Source organism: Juglans microcarpa x Juglans regia, chromosome 3S, assembly GCF_004785595.1.
Source record: "Juglans microcarpa x Juglans regia isolate MS1-56 chromosome 3S, Jm3101_v1.0, whole genome shotgun sequence".
NCBI classification, from domain to species: Eukaryota; Viridiplantae; Streptophyta; class Magnoliopsida; order Fagales; family Juglandaceae; genus Juglans; species Juglans microcarpa x Juglans regia.
The window spans coordinates 17,864,637-17,887,248 of record NC_054599.1 but is presented as its reverse complement, the minus strand read 5'-3'; the positions used below and the strand labels follow the sequence as shown (position 1 = coordinate 17,887,248).

The 22,612-nt window shown below is 35.2% G+C and overlaps 2 protein-coding genes and 1 non-coding gene across 6 annotated transcripts; 2 read left to right on the top strand and 1 right to left on the bottom strand.

Moving 5' to 3' along the window:
* Window positions 1-442: 442 nt before the first annotated feature.
* LOC121257872 (spermidine synthase 1-like) lies at window positions 443-4,592 on the top strand. Its single transcript, XM_041159124.1, has 9 exons — window positions 443-858; window positions 1,891-1,967; window positions 2,045-2,167; window positions 2,819-2,923; window positions 3,191-3,263; window positions 3,349-3,420; window positions 3,510-3,705; window positions 4,114-4,243; window positions 4,316-4,592. Exons 1-9 carry the CDS (start codon window positions 669-671, stop codon window positions 4,379-4,381), a joined length of 1,032 nt encoding a protein of 343 aa, XP_041015058.1. The 5' UTR covers window positions 443-668; the 3' UTR covers window positions 4,382-4,592.
* Window positions 4,593-4,824: 232 nt separating this feature from the next.
* LOC121257873 lies at window positions 4,825-6,215 on the bottom strand. 4 transcript variants are annotated; one of them, XM_041159128.1, is made up of 3 exons: window positions 5,597-6,215; window positions 5,066-5,449; window positions 4,825-5,006 (listed from the first exon to the last, which is right to left on the bottom strand). In XM_041159128.1, the coding sequence occupies exons 1-2, from the start codon at window positions 6,084-6,086 to the stop codon at window positions 5,079-5,081; spliced, it is 861 nt and encodes a 286-aa protein (XP_041015062.1). In that variant the 5' UTR covers window positions 6,087-6,215; the 3' UTR covers window positions 4,825-5,006; window positions 5,066-5,078. The 4 variants fall into 4 exon arrangements, with proteins under 4 accessions (XP_041015062.1, XP_041015061.1, XP_041015060.1 ...); XM_041159127.1 differs by having other exon boundaries at window positions 5,066-5,524; window positions 5,597-6,214; XM_041159126.1 differs by having other exon boundaries at window positions 4,825-5,004; window positions 5,059-6,210.
* A 15,870-nt stretch (window positions 6,216-22,085) lies between these two features.
* LOC121258922 lies at window positions 22,086-22,192 on the top strand. Its single transcript, XR_005939473.1, has one exon. It is a non-coding gene; the product is annotated as a small nucleolar RNA R71 (small nucleolar RNA).
* The last annotated feature ends 420 nt before the right edge of the window (window positions 22,193-22,612 follow it).

Here is a 22,612-nt window from a genome sequence, read left to right as displayed (position 1 = left end):
ACGATGAAAAATGACAAAGTGGTGTAGAAGGGTTACAGAAATTTCTAAACCTTTTTTTTTTTTAATCGAATAGTGTAATTTTTTAAATATTTTTTTCAAATATTTTTTAAATCCATTTAAATATTTTTAAAAATGAAAATAAAAATAAAATCACAAAATTATTAAAATACACTTTCTTAATTATTAATTAAAAAAAATTATATACAAAATAGGTGTAATTTTTTCGATGGCTTGATCTCTTTCAAGAAAAATGATAAGTATACAGTATTTTTTTACAATATTTCATGCAATTATTGCACAACAGGCAGTGTCGTAAGTAGGGTAGGGTAGGGTACCAAGTGACCAGAGCAACTGGTGTGAACGAATCAAATCAAACTATTGGGCACGAGTATCGACTTTATTCGAAGGTGTTCATATTCGATAGACGCGTCCGGCGTCCTTCGTGACCAGATTCTTGCTGCTGCGCAAAAACACAATTATTCTCTTCTTTTTTTAATTTTTTTCTTTTTTTTTTTCTTTACTAATTATTTTGTGTTAATTATTTTTATAAATTGGAACGGAGGAAGACCAAAGATTGTGTGGCCTCTGTTCAGTACAAAGCGGCTCGTTTATCTTGCGCCGTGCTTGGGGTTTTCGCGAGCGTGAGCTTTAGCGACAGCGAGAAAGCCATGGCCGAAGAGGGTGTTTCTGGGTCCACGGATTCTCCCGTGAAGAGGCCGAGAGAAGAAGAGGAACCTACTAATGGAGTCTCTGCTTCCACTCTGTCCTCCATCGAGCTGGAGGGGAAAAAGGAGCAGCCTGATTGTATATCCTCTGTGATTCCTGGGTGGTTCTCTGAGATTAGCCCAATGTGGCCTGGTGGGTTTTCTCACTCTCTCACTGTTTCTCCACCCCTCCACCCCCTAAAAAAATCCCATCTGCGTTTCCTATTATATATGTGTTCGGTTGTTGAGAAACTGCGGCAACAGAAGTAAAAAAAATCATTTTTATCGATTCTCGGCGACCAAGAAGGAATTGTTCATTTTTCTTTTCTGACCAGGCATCTTTTGAATTCGTTATTGGTCTTTTGTTCACTATTTCTCCGCATACGTAGTTATGTTGTATGCTTGGTGATGTGGGTGTGTGTTAATGTGGTTTTTAGGCTTAGTTCGATGAGTGTTTGTCAAATCTGCCGCCAGAACTTTTTTTATTTTTGGCTTCATAATAAGATTAGAGAATGTATACATAGTTTTATTATTTGTTTCGTACTCGTGTTCATACTTGTTTAGTTGTTTTCTCTATGGGCATTGCTTTGTTCACCTCGAAATAACGCCTATGATATATATATATATATATATATATATATATATTTTGCCATGTATCACTGTGCCCTCTTTAATTTAGGAGTCTATATCCATGGGTTGTGGCTAACTAACACTAGGTCAAGTGGCACCTTCTTTAGCAATCAAATAATTCCCTGCTCGTGTATGTTTTTGGGCAGATTTTAATTTTCTTTGATCTTCTCTTAAAGTTTGGGGTTCTGAATGATGTGTAGTTAAATATTATTGTTGTAGAGATCAATCATTGCTAGACATATTGACTTGTCAGTGAAGGGGTGGAGAGTTATTTGGTCCGAGTATTTTGCTCGTTTGACGAGTGAACCTGTCAACTATGATGTTAGATTTTCAGCCAACTATGATGTTAGATTTGCGAGCCAATTACCCCCCAAGCATACCCATCTGTGGTTATTTCACATTTATAATGTCTATGAAACTGAAGTCCTGGTAACTTTTTTTTTTTTTTTTTTTGAATAATAGTGCATTTTGCATTCTCTTTTAATCGACATCCTTTTTCTTCAAAATTATACTCTTTAGTCGTTTAATTGAATCTGAGCTGCCTGACACAATGTAGGTGAGGCACACTCCTTGAAGGTTGAGAAGGTCTTATTTCAAGGAAAATCTGAATATCAGAATGTCATGGTCTTTCAGGTACAAATCATAATTTTTCCACCTATATCTGATCTTCCTTAAAAATAAACTCTGGTCTTGCGATTTTTTCTTTGCAGTCATCAACATATGGCAAGGTTCTTGTTCTGGATGGGGTGATTCAGCTCACTGAAAGGGATGAATGTGCATATCAAGAAATGATCACTCACCTTCCACTGTGCTCAATCCCAAACCCAAAGAAGGTCTTCATATAATCTTGGGACTAAATAACTTACTTGAATTGCTTCCATTGACAGAATTTTCTTGACAGTGCTTTCACATGACAGTTGATTATTAGCTAATTAGAACATATGAGCACTTTTAAGGCTGGAACCTCGGTGACTTTTGTGGTCCATGCATCATATTATAATGCAGCTTGTACTGTTATACATGATGAACAGAGGTTTTTCAGCTCTGGTGGTGAGAAGGCCCACAGACAGAGGGCACACGAGGCTCTATCTGTTGATCGGCCAATATTCTGTATATAGTAAGGCTGAGGACTGTTAAACATAGGATAGCAACAGTATGTAAAAGGCAAATCACAATGGTGCAACTAATAACAACACGTCCGATAAACCTTGTTAATCATTCAGGGTCCCCTGCACATTTCTTCTCTTGGCCTCCTTTCTCTCTTTATTTCCTGAAAAAACTACAGATGGTTATCAGCAGAGGAAAACAGGAAGGGAAACACATTCATAAAATAAAGAAAACAAACTTCTTTCGAATACAGTTCACTCTTTTTTTTCTCGTACTTAACACGCGCTCACTGTTAGAGTGAACTGATTATTGGCAATAAGCATATGTATTTTTTTTGTTGCCTAGTCTTTCAGACTCATTATATTTTTTCCACTCAGGTTATTGTTATTGGTGGAGGAGATGGTGGGGTCCTGCGGGAAGTGTCTCGCCATTCATCTGTTGAGCATATTGATATTTGTGAAATCGATAAGATGGTAGTTGATGTAAGTAATAATTTGATGGAAAAACATATAATATTCTTTTGTACTAGCATTAGGTCAGAAGCTCATGAAAATAGCTCGTTGGATATGTCACTGTTACATTTTCTTTTCACACTAGAATGAATCCACTTGTGAATATGCGAACTCTGATTATTTTACCAACGTACGAGCCTACAATTTTTTTTTTTTTTCCCAATGTACCATGAGAACTTTCAGTCATCATGGAACAACTATTTCCGTACTTGTAATTTCTTTTTCCACCTTTACTAGGTTTCTAAACAGTATTTCCCTGAGGTAGCAGTTGGGTACGAGGATCCCCGAGTGAATCTTCATATTGGTGATGGTATGATCAGCTCATTCTTCTTCCTCATTTGCATTCCTTATTTTTGCAAATATCAATTTTGAAGGGCTTTTTCATACTGGTCCAGGAGTTGCATTTTTGAAGGCTGCTCCTGAAGGAACTTATGATGCGATTATAGTGGATTCTTCTGACCCCATAGGTAAGGTTATCTCTGCATTCAATCCTTTTCTCACTGGGAACATGAGTATTGTACTTTGTATCGACAAGTTTTCCTTTTGATCTGATCAGGTCCTGCACAAGAGCTTTTTGAGAAGCCCTTTTTTGAATCAGTAGCGAAGGCTCTTCGGCCTGGGGGAGTTGTGTGTACTCAGGCAGAAAGTATATGGCTTCACATGCACATAATTGAGGACATTGTGACAAACTGTCGTCAGATATTTAAAGGCTCTGTCAACTATGCATGGACTACGGTGCCAACATACCCAAGGTAACCTTTCTCAAACTTAATTAATTTTCTCCGGCCAGCTTCTTCTCCCCATAAAATCCTCCCAAAGAGATATATGCTTTTGAATACATGTTTATGTTTGCATGCATGCATGAGTGTATTTGCCTGTGTGCGCATTAGCAGGGATAATCGAGTTTTCTTATTGGGTCAGACTGAGTTGCTAGTTCATCATAGTTAAGGTTTAAAATACGCAAGTTGTGATTTTGGAGACCGCCTTATTTTCGGTAAAGTCGTTCTTTGAATGTCTTCATCTCCAATTCTGCGGCAGCAGTTTGGGCCTTTAATGGTGGTTATTATCTGCATTGGGTATTTCTCTGTGCGGGTCAGTGGGTGGCGAGTAAATATTCTTGTGTGATGTTGATGTTGCTTCTATCAATGTTTGTGTTTCAGTGGGGTGATTGGTTTTATGCTGTGTTCTACCGAGGGGCCCCCTGTTGACTTCAAGCACCCAGTCAATTCGATAGATGCGAATGACAGCCATAACAAATCCAAAGGACCCTTGAAATTTTACAACCCAGAGGTGTGATTCTGCTTCATCCCAAACACCTCTATCTTATTCATTGCGTTATGTAACCTTTGTTTTTATTTTCAGATTCATACAGCGGCTTTCTGTTTGCCATCTTTTGCGAAGAAGGTGATTGAAAGGAAATCAAATTGAAGAAACTTTCAAGAATTCATAGCACAAGTGGCTGCTGTTGTGGAGTGCCGTTGATTGGCTTCACAACAATGGTTCATCTTGCAGTGAACCGTGGAATAAGTTGTTTAAATTGAGTGTCGGGAAGAGAGTTGTAGTATTTTGGATGGTTTCAGCGATTATTCTCATTCCTCATTAATTAGTCGCCTCTGTTTCTTGAGGTGTGATTATTATATTTCAGTTGTTACAAATAGGGCTGATTTTCCTTGCTGAATTTCTCTCTCTCTCTTGCTTTTTTTGTTTGTTTTGAGAATTGGGCCTTGAAGGAATCGCTGCGATCTATAGAGATTAGAGAGTTTTCAAACCGAACCATGGTCGGTAAAAAATGACGAAAACAAAAAATGTCAGCAGATGAGAAGTTCTTTATGTTCGCTCATGCTCATCAACAATAAAACTTTTGACACCGATAAAAAAATCTTTAGGCAATGCCAAAGCTATACCGGAGTGTGATTGCTCTGAGAGAGAGAGAGAGAGAGAGAGAGAGACAGAGAGAGGACCGCCTCCTAGACGGCCAAAAGAACAACCAATTTCGTAAGGCATTCTCTTTTACAAGATCCAAGTTCTTTCACCAAGTTTATTAAGCATTCGCGTCAAGTTTACATACATTAATGGAAATCCAACCAACCAATTTCCTTTTACTTGTGAGTATTTGCTGCAGTAATTATGCATCAACGACTTTGATTTCTCTCCCTGCTTCCACATCAACCTTCTTCTCTAGAGTCTGCTTCTTACAATCATAGAAATATAACATGCAGGCCACCCATTTCAGCACATTCCCCAAGCAGAACAACCCAACTTGTGCAACAATTCCCATAATCTCTCCTTCATAGCATCTAAAATAGAGGCATGGCAGCCTCAAATCCAGTCCCCAAACAAAGAAAACAGCCATCAAAAGTAGCCCACGCCGCTCATTGCCTCTATTAAAACGAGCAGAAAGCGCCATTGCTCGAACCCCGAAAGTCCCCTCCAACACTGAAATGACGATACTCACGTTCCACACCGCACTCCATTCCAAGTATTTTAGTAGCAAAGCTATGAAAACCGGTCCGTAGAACAGTAGAAATGGCACCTGTAAATCCGATGTTCTCCAAAATACATGGTAGCTTGTTGCTAACCATACCAATCCGAGCAGATTACAAGTTGATAAGAGAATAACGTAAAAGGATGTGATAAAAGTACCTCTTATTCTTGCTCCATAAATCGGTTTGTACAGCATCTCCTTCAGAGTCAGTATTGGTCTATCTTCTGCGTATATCTTTGATGCCAAATCCACCGTTACAATCACAGTGCAAAGCTCAAGAAGATGAAAGGGCACCAGATAAAGGAAACCGAGTTGAACCAGTTGATGAGAAAAAGTCGTTCTTAATTCGGTTGTAACTTCAGAAGTTACTACTGACCAACGATGATATTCTAAGTCATGACTATGAGATTGCTCTAGAATATTTGTCAGAGTTCTTTGAAGGAAAATTTCGTAGTAAACCATGAAGAAGAAAAGAGGGAGGGAAATGAAAAGGAGGAAGATGATGAAACTGAAATTCTTGAAAAAGATTGTTGGAGCTGCTTTAAGGATATCAAGGACCTCCAGCTTCTGGTTTGGCATGGCAAGATTGTCCTCCAGCAGCTTTTGCTCCAGCATCATATGCGTGTTCTCCATCTCCGAACCTTTCATTTCCAAGCCCAAGTTTCACCACGATGGAATGATGAACATCTGTAACATTAGCCCCAAATCCAATTCCCAAAAGATATAAAGACCGACGAACACGACAAGCTGGCTTGACTTTACTGTATTTTTTCCCTTAAATTATGTGGAAATTTGGTACCATAGAGTCATAGACCCGGTTTGGTCTTCGGTCGTTTACTTGGACTTTTCAACGTGTTAGTAGTCTTCACAATAACATTGCAGGACACAGACAGACCACTCACAAGCCGGGCAGAGATGTCCTCCCTGATCGCAAGTAAATAATTTAGTGCTAACTCTTTTAATTATTATTATTATAACCTACTTTTTATTAGGAATGGGATAAATAGTATTGTCATCCTTCACAAAAAGAGAAATTTTTATTGTAGCTTACTGTGTACTGCAGTCGCAGCACATTATGTATTGAGTTTAAAAAAAATAATCTCACATAAAGTGTACGGAAAGAATGGCTGATGAGCAGAATATTTTTTTACAAAAAATCATTTACTGGCGAGCAAATAAGCATACAACCATTGGGATTTTGAGACAAAACTAACATGTGGGACCAGATGAGTTGAAAAGTCAAACGGATTTTGAAAAAAAGTTATTATACTCGTAATCTTTATGCCACACAATATATTTATTATTATTATTTATTTTATTCTAGTTAAATTAAAGAAATTTTTCTACTCATAATCTTTTCATCACACATTTAATAAAAAAATTATGTATAATATGTAGTGTTTAGATAATAAATATAATTTTTCTCTAAAAAATGGTGTCGGAGATCAAGAAGAATCAAATATTAAAAAATTCTATTAATCAGCCGGTTCGAAAACAACACACCGCACACCGAATAAAAAACCTGGTTTATTTGCTAGGTCACGGTTCTCCCAAATTTCACGAGGTTAGATCCCCTTCCTCGTTTTGCTCTCTCACTCTCTCAGCTTCGAACTTCTCTCCTTTTGACGAACACAAGTGTGTTGGACAAAGTAGCCACAAGGAAGAGAGTGATGAGCCAATCAAGCTGCCATTGAAGAAGATAGCCCACAGTGAGAGCGAGACAAGGACCACAATCTTAGAGAGAGTGTCGGCCAGTATGATTTATGAACATGGTGTCCATTTGGTAGGGATTGTTCAGAGATAAGAAGTGGAAGGACAACACCAGAACTGCAAAGACGACCATGAACTGGTTGATCCCTGAGCACTGCTCGGGAGTAAATATCTTCCTCCATTTTACTAAGCTATATGCTACTAACATTGTGAAATATATAGGAACCATTGCACACATGACCTTGTAGAAATCATTCCCAGTTATCATCTCCCAGACTTTCTGATCTCACTACTTTTCTAGTCTAAGTACTAGTTTGTGTTTGTGGAGGGGACAACACGGGGAAGGAGAAACATTCAAAATAAATTGTGAGAAACGTATGTTTAGATTAGCAGCAGGAACAATAAAAAAATAAAACATGTCAGCAATGTGTGCGGTGTAGAAGGAATGGTGGGTTGGTGAGCAGAACTTTTCGTCAAATATTATATGGAAAATTTTTTATTACAGTTTACTGTATACTGCAGCTGCAGCACACCATGTGCTGAGTTTTTTAAAAAAAAAATCTCATATGAAGTGTGCAGAGAGAGTGCGGCTGATGAGCAGAATATCTCATATTATATATAGAAGTATGAGTTATTGAGTTGAATTCCAAAACTTAGTTCCTTTTTATTAAAAGTTTAATTGTTGTTTAGAATAATTGACATGTTTAAAACCAATTTTAGGTCTTTTATTGTGATAGGCTTATAAAGTTTATTATTTTTTACTTAGATTAATTAGTTGTTTAGTTTTTATTTTATTCTAGAAAACTCACTTCTTTTCGAACTAGATTAGAATTTGTTTAATTTATATTGGATTGGTTTCCTATATTTTTATAAGTCCGTCAACCTCATTTTTGCCAAATTATACCTCGATAAGATTCGTGTACATGCAAGTACAATTGAAATTTTGCAACAAGTTTTTGGATGTTGTATTATGTGGTGCATGAAAGCATGGATACATGATCTAGCCTTACTAGTCTTAATTTTGATTTTGTCCACACTAGAAGAAAGAAAATCTTGAGGATCCAAAAACTCCTAAAGAATTTTTTTTCATCCATTACCACCAAACATCCATCATGCATAGTGTTGTATGCAACCAATGTGCCTCACTTGAGTTAAAGCCTTGGGTAATTCAACTATATACTTTCTACCTTTAATGAATTTATGAAAGAAGATTTTTGTATCCATGTAAATGATTTTCTTGAAATTTGTACTACTTTTAAATTTAAAAAGTTTATTGATAAATGCTTGTGTCCTATTTCTTTAAAGGATAAGTTAAAAAGCATGATTTTACTCTCCGCCTTTTATATCTATCGCGTCATAAGACCTTCTAGTCACAAAATTTATATCTAATTAAAACAAGTCGTAACATGATTAATGATTCCATGAATGGTAATCGATTTCATGCATATGGCACAAATGCGTCCTTTCACGTAGGCTTATTTAGAGTGCTACGTTGAATACAAAAACATATTAAATAATTTGGGAAACCATTTGCCGGACCTATATCAGAATCAGTCAATCTCAACTGATGAAATCACCCTAATTTTTCCTAGAGACAAAACAAACGGCCTCCGATGAATCTAGATGGATTAGAGATGGGACAATAGTCAATTTCATCCTCCTAACACAATTTATCCTCTCATTCTTCAATCTACTTCTCTGTTTGCAGACATCATGCCCGCCATGCAAGATAATGGAGGTAGCTTTAGCTTACCCTGTTGGTGGAACGACACCGGTTGTCCTTTTTTTTTAAAAAAAAAAGTTATTATTATTATTACTTTTGTGTGTGAGGGCGGACTTCATTATTGGCGAGCTGCTCACCCGTCAATTGCTTGGCGTGCGGATAGCGGGCTGCGGGCTAGAAGTAGAATCCTGACAGCTTTTGCTTGCACTTTGGTGTATGCATGTTGCCGTGCACACAACGACACGCTAATGATCTGTTGACGAGTACATTGACCAATCTTCACCGGGGTTAGCATAGAAAATGGATGTTTGGAAATAATTTTAGTTTTACCTCATCATATCTCATTTCCTTCCTAAATATCATTTAAATATAAATATTTTAAAACTAATCATTACAAATTTTTTATATTTTCAAAAAAATAAAAATAAAAATAAACTTTTTCAAATTCTAAAATAAAAATAATATTAAAAAAATAATATTATAATAATATTTTAACTTTATAATATTTTTTATTCAACTTTTTATCTTTCCTTTCCAAAAATCCAATAAATATTTAACTCAAACTATCTCATTATTATTCACAAATTATCTTATTGCTATTCATAAAATTTTCATCTTATCTCATTCCCCAAACATCCCAACCTGGTTCAAACGGTAATGTTGCGTTCAAACGGATTTATAAACCTTTTGAATGCTCATAAAATTGGTTTGAACTGTGATACAGACAATTGAAATAAATTTAGCTATACAAATTTAATGAAAGAAATTCAAATATTTTTAAAAAAATATTATTTGATTCTATTAATTATTATTTTTAAAAGATGGAAAATCTATCTATACGAATTTATTATTTATGGTAAATTAAAATATATCATATATGCCATCCTAGAAAATTTATATAATTAATTTAAAAATTAATTAACAATTTTTTATGGTAAATAAAAATTTGCAATTAAAAAAAATTTCCTTCCGGGGAAGTCATTTTTTATATTGCCAAACATTAAATAAAATAACAAAACTAATTTTTGATAACAAACAAGCTAGCTATATATAAAAAATAAAAACAATATAGAAATTAAATTGACAATGTTTGATACAAAACAAAAAGATCGATACAGTAAGATTATCTAGGTCCATAACAGTAATGTGTCCCTCAATCTCTTGCAATCGAACCATGATGAGCGCAGTGATCATTTCCGCGATCATCTCCATGTATGGAATGAAAAGTGTGTGATGCTCCTCGAGCAGGGATCACATCTCCCTATTAGTTGTCGTTGCTACCTCTGTATCAACATTGGCATCCATAAAAGCTAGGTCACGGTCCATGCCAGTACTAGTCGCCGCTGCAACATTAATGCAAGCCTTCTGCAAATGGCCCTTGCTTTTGCTGAAAGTGATCTTGTTAAGGGGCGCAATATGTGGTTGTCTCCGCTCTGTAAATAGTACATAAACCTCCAAATTAACTAGGAGGTTGGAGATCATCAATGCATACGGTAGACTACCTCCAATCAAATACCATGACTCAGATCAGATGGGAATGAGGAAGTATAGAGGCAGATCAATCGGCTCTCCTCGTGCTATCAATAACATAAATCGAGCCCGTTTGATGCCGAAACCTATCTTGTGTTTCCTTGGATCAATATTTTGTGAGACAATCAAATTCAGCATGAGAGAAAAGGCTCAACAATCAACCTGTTGATCACCTTGCTGCCATCATATTGAGGAGCTGAATCGTCATGCAGCAACAGACGAATCTCATCATGTGTTGGACCGTCATCTGTCGAAGCCTCATCCTCGATGGCATCTTCACTGTCTGTTCCTACAACCAATTGCTTGCAAGGTATGCAACCACCACACGAGGGATCCCTAGAAACTCAACGATATTGTCTGTTAAGATAGTAATACTAACTCCCTAAATAACAAACTAAAAAGAGTCCTCATCATCCCCCCATCTTTGATATGGCCCGATAAAACTCCATGACCATATCAAGATGGACCACCCCCCCCCCCCCTTCTGCTCATAGGTCTGGTCACATCCTCTATCACTAAATATAGAAGATAGGCTCCTCATCCCAGAAAAAATCTCAAAATCTCCCGCTCAACCAATATCGACCTCTTCGGCTCACTAGTTTCATCACTAGGTTGCAACAAATAAACAACAAATATAAATAAAATATAAAGTTGTAATTATGTTATACTGAGTACTGTTCGAATAGAAAATATACAGTTCGAACTAACATTTAGCCTATTTGAACATTAAATAAAATCGTTCAAACAAGTACGACACCCTGTTTGAACGGTTTAAATTCATTCAAACAAATAAATATATAGTTTGAACAGAATCATCATATGGCCATGAACCGTGTATGAGATATCGTTCGAACTAATTTCAAGCCTATAGAGACATGGATGGTGGCCCATAACTCTTAGATGACAACCAATGGCTAGGACGAAGAGTGGTGGCGAGCGATGATAGTGGCTTCGAATGATGTTTGTGAAAATGAACCGTTCGAATTGAAAACTTGGTCTTATGCCTCAAAACAGTAACGTTTGAACTAGTATTTTTAAATTCGAACGGTTTATTACAATTATTTTAGTTGTTCGAACCAAATTTAACCATTTGAACGAGAGTTTCATGAAACTTGCATAATACGTTACAAACTATCACCGTGAGTCTGCCAAGGACCCAGATACGTTCAACCTAATGTTATATTGTTCGAAAGGAATATAGAAATGTTTTATCCGTTCAAACATAAATTATCTCGTTTGAATCGTCGATGCATGAAGCTTCCAGAATAAACTACGATGATTCATTGCCGTCAAGGACCTAAGTACGTTCAAACAGACGTATACTTTGTTCGAACATGCGTATAATTTGTTCGAACAGATTATACTCTAATTGCATAAATTGTAATTTATAGTATAGTTTATTTATATTATACTATACTATACTATGATATAATACTTATAATATATTGTAATTGTATATATACTATAACATAATATAGTAGTTATATAGTATAGTATATTTATATTATACACTAATTACAAATATGATAAAGAAGGATTCTACTCATCATCCCTACACCACACACCACACTTTATTTTTTTATTTATTTTTGTTTTATTCTCACTATATTAAAGAAATTCTAATACTCATCTTCCATATACCACATATTTGGTAAGGGAGAAAAATAAAAAAAAAATTATATGTGGTGTGCGGCGTAGGGATATTGAGTAGAATTAGGGTTGTAATCGAGTCGAGCCCCTTTTTGGCTTGCCGAACTTGACTTGATTTTAAAAAACTCAAGCTTGAGATTTTTATTTAATCTTTGTTTGAACTCGACTCGGTAAGCTAAACTCTCAACTCAAGTTCGAGTTCAAGCTCGAACCAAAAATGAGTTCGAGTCGAGCCGAGCTTGAGCTCAGTTCGAGTTGTTTATTTTTTTAATTTTTTGAATAGAATTTAATGATTAATGAATTAGATAAAAAAATAAAAAAATAAATCTAATATTAAATTTATATAACTAACAAGTAGAACATTTATTGAATTATAAGATTTTAAAAATTTATGAATAATTAATATATAACTTGTTGATATTTATCCGTAATAATAATATATTATATGTCTATATAAATTATTAATACATACATAATATGATAGCATATATCTATTTCATATATAGTTCTCACATACTAGTATATGAAATTATTAAATTTTACCGACTAACTATTGTATAAATTATAAAATATAGCTATGAAACATATTTAATATATAGACATAAGTGACTAGGCATAAGTAATTAGGTTACATACAATATATTTAATTATAAGTGCAATGCTTATATTATTAGCTAATACATATATATATAGGTATATATATAGGTGTATGCATATATTTATCAATATATAAATGAGTTTTAATCGAGTCGAACAAATGAGTCGACTCGGGCATAAATGAGCAGGCCTTAACAACGAGTCAAATTTAGTTGAGTATGTGTTATTTACTAATTGAGTGTGTATCTGCTTTCACGGGCAAATTTTTTTTTCACGAGTCGATTTTGATTCGAATTTAATTGGAAGAGTATCGAGCTGGCTATTGAACAGAATAGTTCACTTATAACCCTATGTAGAACGCCTCTATTATAAATAGTAAGGTAAAGTATAGTTATATTATAGTAGTTATATGATAATATCATACTACTTATAATATGCTATATATACTATAATATAATATAGTAGTTATATAGTATAGCATATTTATATTATAATCTAATCTTTGAGTTATATTTTTACTAGTATAGTATGAATAGTATAGTCATAATTATATACTAGTTATATTATACTACCTACTGATATTATATTAGATATACTAGTTATATTATATTAGTTTATATAATACTAGTTATCTTATACTAGTTATATTTTTCTTTTATGGAAAATAGACTTCATTTCATTCAATGAAACCGAAGTTACAACTGTAATTGATAAATATAAGGAAAATATGAGATGTATATATGCCAAACTTCCGACTGACATGGGAGTTTTAGATTGAGTATATATGTGATGTAGATGATAGTCTCTTGAATGAGATATAACCAACTAACTACCTTATGAAATCTATATGAGCAGTGAATATGGAAAGACCTGTGATAGTGTCTATCCTTGTAACTTGACTTTGGTTTTCTATAACGGTTGTATACTAGCGCAAATACAATGGATAAGAATTGGATGCATGAGGAGATGACTTGGTAGAGACTATAAAGAATATGCACAAGGGGCGAACTTATTTATAGAATTTGCTTGGGAGAGTGTTGATACTCGAGAATTTATAAGATGTCCGTGCATGAAGTGTAAAAACCTTAATTCTTATAATTTGGTGGCAGTGGAGGAGCATCTATACATCAGCAGAATCAATCATAAATACTCACCGTAGATCTTACATGACGAACCATTTGCTCAAGGAATCAAATTTGACACTCAGACTAAACAAATGGGAAAGAAAATGACAACGACATAAATGACATAAATGTGGATGTATATGATGATAGTGAAGATAATGGAGAGGATATGGTAGAGATTTTAGGCGATCTTGGTGCTGGAATGTTTGGGACGAGGGATGCATAAAGGACGTCTACTCAATGATCTAAGGCTAGCGCAAATTTTGGAAGATTGTGAGTGAATGCACAATGACAACTGTACAAGGGGTGATGTTCGCAAAAAAAATATCTTTACAAGTGCAAAAAATCATAACAAGCAGTAAAATGTTTTAAAGAAAACGGATATCGAACCCATATGGAATATTATGTTATTGATTACTGAATTTTACCAAATTAATTACTATTTGGAAAATCGATATTTGAAAAATAGATTATCTAAATTAAACTGAAGAAAATAACAATAAAAGTAAGATTTTAAAGATAATAAGAATAGATCTAGAGTGTTTAATTTCACCTAGCAAATTCTACACAATTTATTCTTCCTTGTTATAGAATTACAATTATCTCAAGTTGATAATAAAAATCCTTTAATTATTCAATTCAATATTTTCTCTCGAACAATACCAAAAATATCTCTAACTAATAACTCCATATTTCTATGTGAATTTAACTAATTGGAGACTCATTAAGTTCTTTGAAATTTTCTTAAAAAATCATACTAGTCACGGTAAAGTATCTCTACTTTCGCTCAATTAATGATGCTTAATCTTAGAGTTTTAATCACAAATCACATCTCGGTGTCATTGTGATTCAATAGATCAGAATAATTATTAGATAGAAAATTGCAAGCATTAAGAACAAGGAATAAACACTCAATCATGAAAATATTGAAAATACGATAATTTAGAATATCAATTGTGTGTTCAATGCTATATTACATTAAAACTCTATAAAATAAAATTAGTTCATAATAAAATTGAAAAGAACAAGAATAAAATTAGTATTCTTCGTTGGAGTCGGTTGATGAAACACGCGGCTCTCACCTCTGCTCCTCCAGATCTGCTTCCTTTAAATAAACTTAAATGATAAACTCTAGACTATTGAAAATCTAAAACTCAGACTCTCTCAAACTCAAAACTTTCCTCTATTCATCCCACAAGACGGGATTAAATAGATGTCAAAATTTAAATATGGAAACAAGGTAAATGCGGCTACAATCTAGCCTAAAGATCTGGAAAATAGTTTCTAAAGATAAAAGTTAACATAAAAGAAATTATTCCAAGAATAATAGGATTATCTAAAATAAAAGTTTTAGTGATATGCGGCTTGATTTACAAAGTTTGAGATGATTTGGTGGTTAGCAGATTGATTGCGGAACTCGGAAGAGTCCCACCGGGTAGATGCCGTGTGCGTTGAATATAACTGGTCTCCTCTCCTACGGAGAGGAAAGACTCCTGATCAGGATGATAGAACCCTCTTGTCAACCTACCGAGCGGTAAAGCTACTCGCCTTTTCTAGTTGTTGTCCACAATATCGTTTGGGTTGGTTACTTAAGTTAGTTGTTTAGATTGGTCGCCTAATCTGGTCGCCCGGAGCCTTGCGCCAAGTCTTTTCGCCCTCAAGGTAAAAATATATCGCTTATCGCCTAACTCTTGTCGCCAATTCTGGTCGCCATTGGGTCTCTTCTCCTAAATTTTATCGGCTCTCTTCAGATCTCGTCACCTCTCGTCGTTCTGGATCCATAGTCTCCTATTTTGTACCAAAATGCTCTCCTTTCACACTAAATCTTCTCATTCCTTCAAAAATCCAAGAAAATAAAGAAAAATATATAGAAATAAAATAAAATCAATAACATTGAAGGAAAACTAACACTTTTTATAATTAAAAGAATAATAAAAATCACATAAAAATTACACTTATCAAATACCCCCAAATTTAAGTTTTGCTTGCCCTCGAGCAAAAAAGAAAAGAAAGACAATTAAAACAAGTATTGATTTGATTCATAAAATTTATTGCGTCAAAGATTGCCTAAAGTCTATAATTCAAATGAATCATTCTCGATCAATCAAGTCCCAAAAGTTAATTCAAAACTCAATTTCACCGCATTATCCATCCTCACATTCATGCATACCCATCATTCTCACTTCATCATTAGCTCCCCTGATAGTTCTATGCAAATAAGTAAATAAATAATGGATCTCTAAAAACTCCATAGGCTTGCTTTTCAAATCACTCTCCACTAGTGTAGAATAAAAATTATCATCAAGGATTAATAGGTCTTTATTAAGCTTGTAATGTAAGGTTAGGGTGAAGGTTACAAAGAAAAGGTAGGATTCAAACAAAGGTAGAGAACTTAAGTTTGAACACCAATAGAACAAATAGAACATTCTCTCTTCTAACATATTTTCTCAACCATTGTAAATCTCTCAACATACATCTCTTTATTATACTTTCAAGTATCTCTCTTTATCCCTCTATTTGAAGGTAGGACATTTTTTTTTTTCATCATGGAAATATTCCATACTTTCTCAACTGCCTTTGTGGATGACTCTCGTTAGCCTTTTCTTATTGGCCACACAGTAGACGAGTTAACTTTTCACACCCCCAAACTTATGATTTTGATAATATTGCTCTAATTAATTTTACTTGTAGACCTTCTGCCTCTCTTGCCTTTCATGCTCTTGTGAGTCTGTGACTTTGTGTAAACTTAGTTCTCTTGAAGGTAAGGAAATCAGTGTTTAAACTTAAATAGGGCAGGAAATATGAAGTTTACAAGAAAGAAAAATATAAGGCCAAACTATAATTCAATAAAGCTCAAAGGGGTGGTTAGAAATAAAGATAATAAATGGGTAAGTTTGAAAGGCTCAATCGGTCTAAAGAATGCCTTAATCATTTCTCCAGTAATATTCTGTCTACGATTTCGCCTCGATTGTAAGCAAACAAGTTTTAAAGTAAGTTGAGACCATACAAATTCACAAAATTTACATAAAATTTCTTTAGGTACTCAAAAGTCAAAACGATTAATAATCATAATAAGCATTCACTGAACATAGAAGATATCAAATTAAGTAAGATCAAGTAAAGAAGTAACAACTAGACTTAAGCAATAAGAATTTTTTCTAAAAATTATAATCTATTTCAACCATATTCTTACCATAGGCTTTTTATTTATCAAACCATACTGTTTTTATTATTATTATTATTACTTTTTATTATTTTATTTTATTTATTATTATTATTTTTAAATAAAATAATATCTTTTCCCCCCCGACTTAAATATCATATTGTCCTCAATTGAAAAAATGAAGAAAAACTAAAGCAAAAAATGAGAGAATGTAAGAGATGCTCCCCTGATTTTGTCCAGTTTTGCCAATTGAATGTTTTCCTTGAAGGTGTAGCTGTGTACTCCTTGGAGATCTCCTCGCCTCTTCATTCCTGCAAGATGAAAGCAAATGAATGATATTAAGCAAAAGGAATCAAATAAAATAAAAACTTGGGTTGCCTCCCAAAAACACTTTATTTAAAGTCTATAGCTAGACATTCTTTCATCATTTATTACTGACGAGATTGATGGAACACTTTTTCGAGTTAAAGTCTCCATCCACATAGGATTTTAATCTCTGTCAATTTACGCTAAATGTGCATTTTGTCTTGTGATGGACTTCAACTGCCCCATAGGGAATGACACGGGTCACCACAAACGGTTCCAATCACCAAGAGCACAGCTTTCTTGGGAAGAGTAGAAGTCTTGAGTTAAATAATAGAAATTTTTGCCCAACTTCGAATTCCCTTATCAAAATATGCTTATCGTGCCATCTTTTAGTTTTATCTTTGTAAATCCGAGCATTCTCATAAGCATCATTGCGTAACTCATCCATCTCTTTGATCTGCAGTATCCTCTTCTCGCCAGTTGCTTGTAAATCAAAGTTCAGTATTCTCATCACCCAATAGGCTCTATGTTCTAGCTCCACGGGTAGATGACAGGCTTTTCCATAAACAAGCCAATAAGACAACATTCTGATTAGTGTTTTGAATGTTATCCGATAGGCGGCAGGCCCATAGTGCGTCATCTAACCTTCTCACCCAATCTATTCGAGAGACACTCATGGTCTTCTCCAATATGCGCTTCAGCTTCCGATTGGACATCTCGACCTGGCTGCTCGTTTGAGGTTGGTATAGTGTTTCCACGTGATGGGTAACTCCATACTTAGTCAGTAGAGCATCAAATTGGCAATTGCAAAATTGCTTCCCGCCATCACTGATTATGGCTCTTAGAGTGCCGAATCGGGAAAAGATGTTCTTCTGTAGAAAATTCACTACGACCCTCGCATCATTGGTTAGCAAGGTGACCATTTCTACCCATTTGGAGACATAATCAATAGCAACCAAATTAAATTTATTAGAATATAAGGATGGAAAAGGACTCATGAAATCTATACCCCAAATATCAAATAATTCAATCACTAAAATATTGTTTAAAGGCATCTCATATTTCTTAGAAATGTTGACAACCCTTTGACAATGATCATATAAATTAAAAAAATTAAAAGTGTCTTTAAAATTAGTCGGCCAATATTTTAAAACTTTCGCTGTTGTTTTTGCTCTACCAAAGTGGCCGCCCACTTTCAATGAGTGGCAATGTCTGAGTATGCTCTTCATCTGCTCCTCAGGCACACATCTCCTAATTATTTGGTCCACACAATGCCAGTATAGAAAATGTTCCTCCCAAAAATAATATTTCAAGTCGGAGAAGAACTTATTCTTTTGTTGATATGTCATCTTGGCTGGTAGAATTTTGGACACCAAATAATTTACCATGTCGGCATACCATGGAACGACTTATATAACCATTAATTGCTCATCCGGGAAGGTCTCATTAATTGAAAATTTCTCCTTGCCAGCCGCTTCTTTAAGCTCAAGACGAGATAAGTGGTCGACCACTACATTCTCGATACATTTTTTATATTTTATTTTCAAATTAAACTCTTCTAATAGCAAAATTCATCTTCACAGTCTTGATTTGGCATCCCTCTTCGATAACAAGTATTTAAGAGCAGAGTGATCTGTGTAGACGACCACCATCGAACCTATCAAATAAGAATGAAATTTGTTAAAAGCAAACACAACCACTAACAATTCTTTTTCAGTAGTACCATAATTAAGTTGAGCTTCTATTAAGATCTGACTTACATAATAAATAACATGAAAAATTTTATGTTTTCTCTGCCCCAAAACAGCCCCTATAGCATAATTGCTAGCATCACACATTAATTCAAAATGTAAATTCTAATCCGATGATACAATGATAGGTGCTGAAATTAATTTCTTTTTCAATGTTTCAAAAGCATGCAAGCATTCATTAGAAAGTTCAAACCGAGTATCTTTTATCAACAAATTGTAGAGAAGTTTAGTAATTTGGGAAAAATTCTTAATAAACTGACGATAGAACCCGGCGTGACCCAAGAAACTCCTCACACCCTTCACATGGTCGGTGGTGGGAGTTTGTCAATAATTTCTATCTTTGCTCGGTTGACCTCAATTCCCTTGAAGGAAATATAGTGGTCGAGCACTATTACCTCCTCGACCATGAAGTGACATTTTTTCCAATTTAAGAAAGATTTGTCTCCTTACATCTCTGCAAAACAAAAGATAAATTAGATAAACAATTATCAAAAGAGTGACCAAAAACCAAGAAGTCATGTATAAAAACTTCTAAAATTTTTTTCACCATATCCGAAAAGATGGACATCATGCATCTTTAGAAAGTGGCTGGCGCATTGCAAAGACCAAAAGGCATACGCTTATATGCAAAAGTGCCATAAGGATAGGTCAAAGTGGTCATCTCTTGATCCTCGGGTGTAATGACTATTTGATTGTAACCGAAATATCCATCTAGAAAACACTATTAAGCGTGGTCGCTAAGTCTTTCTAGCATTTGATCAATAAAAGAAGGGAAAATGATCATTTCGAGTTGCATCATTCAGTCTTCGATAGTCTATGCATACTCGCCATCCTGTGATCGTTCTTGTCAGTATGAGTTCATTGTTATCATTCTTGATCACGGTTATCCCTATTTTCTTTGGGATGACTTGCACTGAACTTACCCATGCACTATCTGAGATTAGATAAATGATTTCGGAATCTCTTCAATACCTCTTTATGCACCACTTCTTGCATCAATGTATTCAATCTCCTCTAGGGTTGGATGATCGTTTTAAAATTATCCTCTATTAAAATATTGTGCATGAAAATCGAAGGATTAATTCATTTGATGTCCGAGATGGTCCAACTCAAGGCCATTATGTGTTCCCGCAAGACTTCCATCAACTTCTCTTCCTTTACTTCACTCAAGGAACTATTAATAATAATTGGACAAGTAGAGTCCTGGCCTAAGAAAGCGTACCTTAAATTTAGTGGAAGTGATTTGAGTTCAGGTTTGGGTGATTCCTTACTTGGAGATGTCGGCTGATATGAGTTTAGCTCTTCCACTTTCAGTTTAATTGAAGGAGGAAAGGATGATGTAACCTCCAAATATCTCTCACACTCCCTAACCTCTTCATCTTCGAATTCAATAGATGTAGAGTGAGTAAGACATATCTCTAGTGGTAGCTTTGGAAATTCAGCTCCATAAGTCTGCTTGGTCATGACCACGTCTCAGTCGCTTATTTGAAAACAAGAATGTATCTCGGAAGGGAATTCTATAGATTTAAATATGTCAAAAGTGACCTGCTCCTCTTCAACCCTTAAAATGAGTTTCTCTTACTGGACATCAATTAAAATTCTCTTTGTCGCAAAGAAAGGTCGGCCCAGTATCAAATGGATCTCCTCATCCTCTTCCATATCGAGTACAACGAAGTCGGCCGGGAAGATGACCTTATTAACTTTCACCAGTAAGTCCTCAATAAGTCTTCTCGGGTATTTAATAAATCTGTCGGCCGACTATAGAGTGATGGTGGTAGGCTTTGATTCTCCAAGACCTAGTTTCCTAAAAACAGAGGTAGGCATTGGATTAATATTTGCCCTAAGTCACATAAAACTTTATCAAAATATGAATTTTCTTTAGTGGAAGGGATCGTGAAACTCCCCAAATCTTTCAACTTAGGCGGCAGCTTCTTTTGTAAAATTGCACTGCTCTCCTCGGTCAGCATTACAGTCTCATGCTCTTCCAACTTCCGCTTGTTTGATAATATATCCTTAAAAAAATTTTCATACTTAGGCATTTGCTCTAAAGTTTCAATGAGAGGAATATTAATATGCAGTTACTTAAATATACTCAGAAATTTAGAGAATTGATTATCAATCTTATTTTCTTCATCTTTGCGGAAAAGAAAGTGGTGGATCATAAATTGAAGGAAAATAAGTTTCAGAAATAAACTCCCTGGATTTCTTGGGTTTTGCAACTCCTTTATTCTCTTTAGTCTTCTTAGCTTGCTGGTCGGTCGCATCCCGCTATGCTTCTTTCACCTTGTACTCGGTTTCCTCCTTCTCGGACTCCACATTTTAGGTAACTTCTGCATCTTACTCGGTATTTACAGTCTGTGGCTGGTCATATGTTTGCCCACTTCTCAATGTTATAGCTTTGACATGTTCCTCTGGATTGGTCACAGTGTTGCTTGGTAAAGTTCCTATTGTCTTCTCGGTAAGCATGTTTGAGAGCTGACCGATTTGTGCCTCAAGATTGCGAATTGAAGCCGAGTTGTTTTGGATCACCATATCATTCTTTTGCATGTACTGCATAAGCATATGTTCAAGTATTGGCTTCTTCTCTTGTTGTAGAAACTGTTGAGGTGGTCTTACCAACCCTTGGTTATTGCTCCATGAAAAGTTAGAGTGATTTCTCTATTCAGGATTAAACATGTTTGAATAAAGATTGTTTTGATGTAGGAAATTGGACATGTAATGGGCTTGCTTATAACTCGGTTGGGCAAAGGATTCCCCACTTGGCAATCTACACTTGAATGATTTTCTGCACAATGATCACAAAGAACATTAGTTTGAATAGCATTAATGTTTATTTTACTTAGTTGCTTGGATATATGTGCCAGCCAAGTCGCAATTGCGGACATAAAGTCAAGTTCAATGATGTTGGCCGCCTTCTTTGGCATTGCTCTCTCTGTGGCCCACTGATAGTTGTTAGACGCCAACTCTTCTAGAAGTTCGTATGCAGCTTCAGGGGTCTTACTCATTAATGCTCTTCATGTGGCTGCATCAATCATATATAGATTTATGGGTCCCAAACCATTGTAAAATGTCTGTACTTGAAGCCAGGCTGGGAGGTCATGATGTGAACACTTGCGCAATACATCCTTCTATCTCTCCCATGCCTCATATAATGATTTACCCTCAAAATAGGTGAAGGTAGTGATATCATTCCTTAATTTCGCTGTCATGGCCGGAGGAAAATATTTTGCTAAGAATTTTTGTGCCAACTGCTCCTAGGTGGTGATGATGCCAGGCGGCAAAGAGTTCAACCAAACTTTTGCTTTTTCCCTAAGTGAGAAAAGAAAAAGTCTCAATCAAATCACTTCATCTGTCACTCTGTTGTATTTAAAAGTATCACAAATTTATAGAAAATTTGCAATATAGACATTAGGATCCTCTTGTGACAGCCACCCAAACTGGATGGTTTGTTGAATCATTTGAATGATGGCTAGCTTGATCTCGAAGTTATTGACTTGGATTTACTAGATGTCGCCCCATTGATAGAGGGCATAACATAATCTCTTAAGGCCTTGTGCTCCTAGTTGGCCATATTAAATTTAGATGTGGCGACCTCGTTCTTTTTTTCTTTATTGATCCGA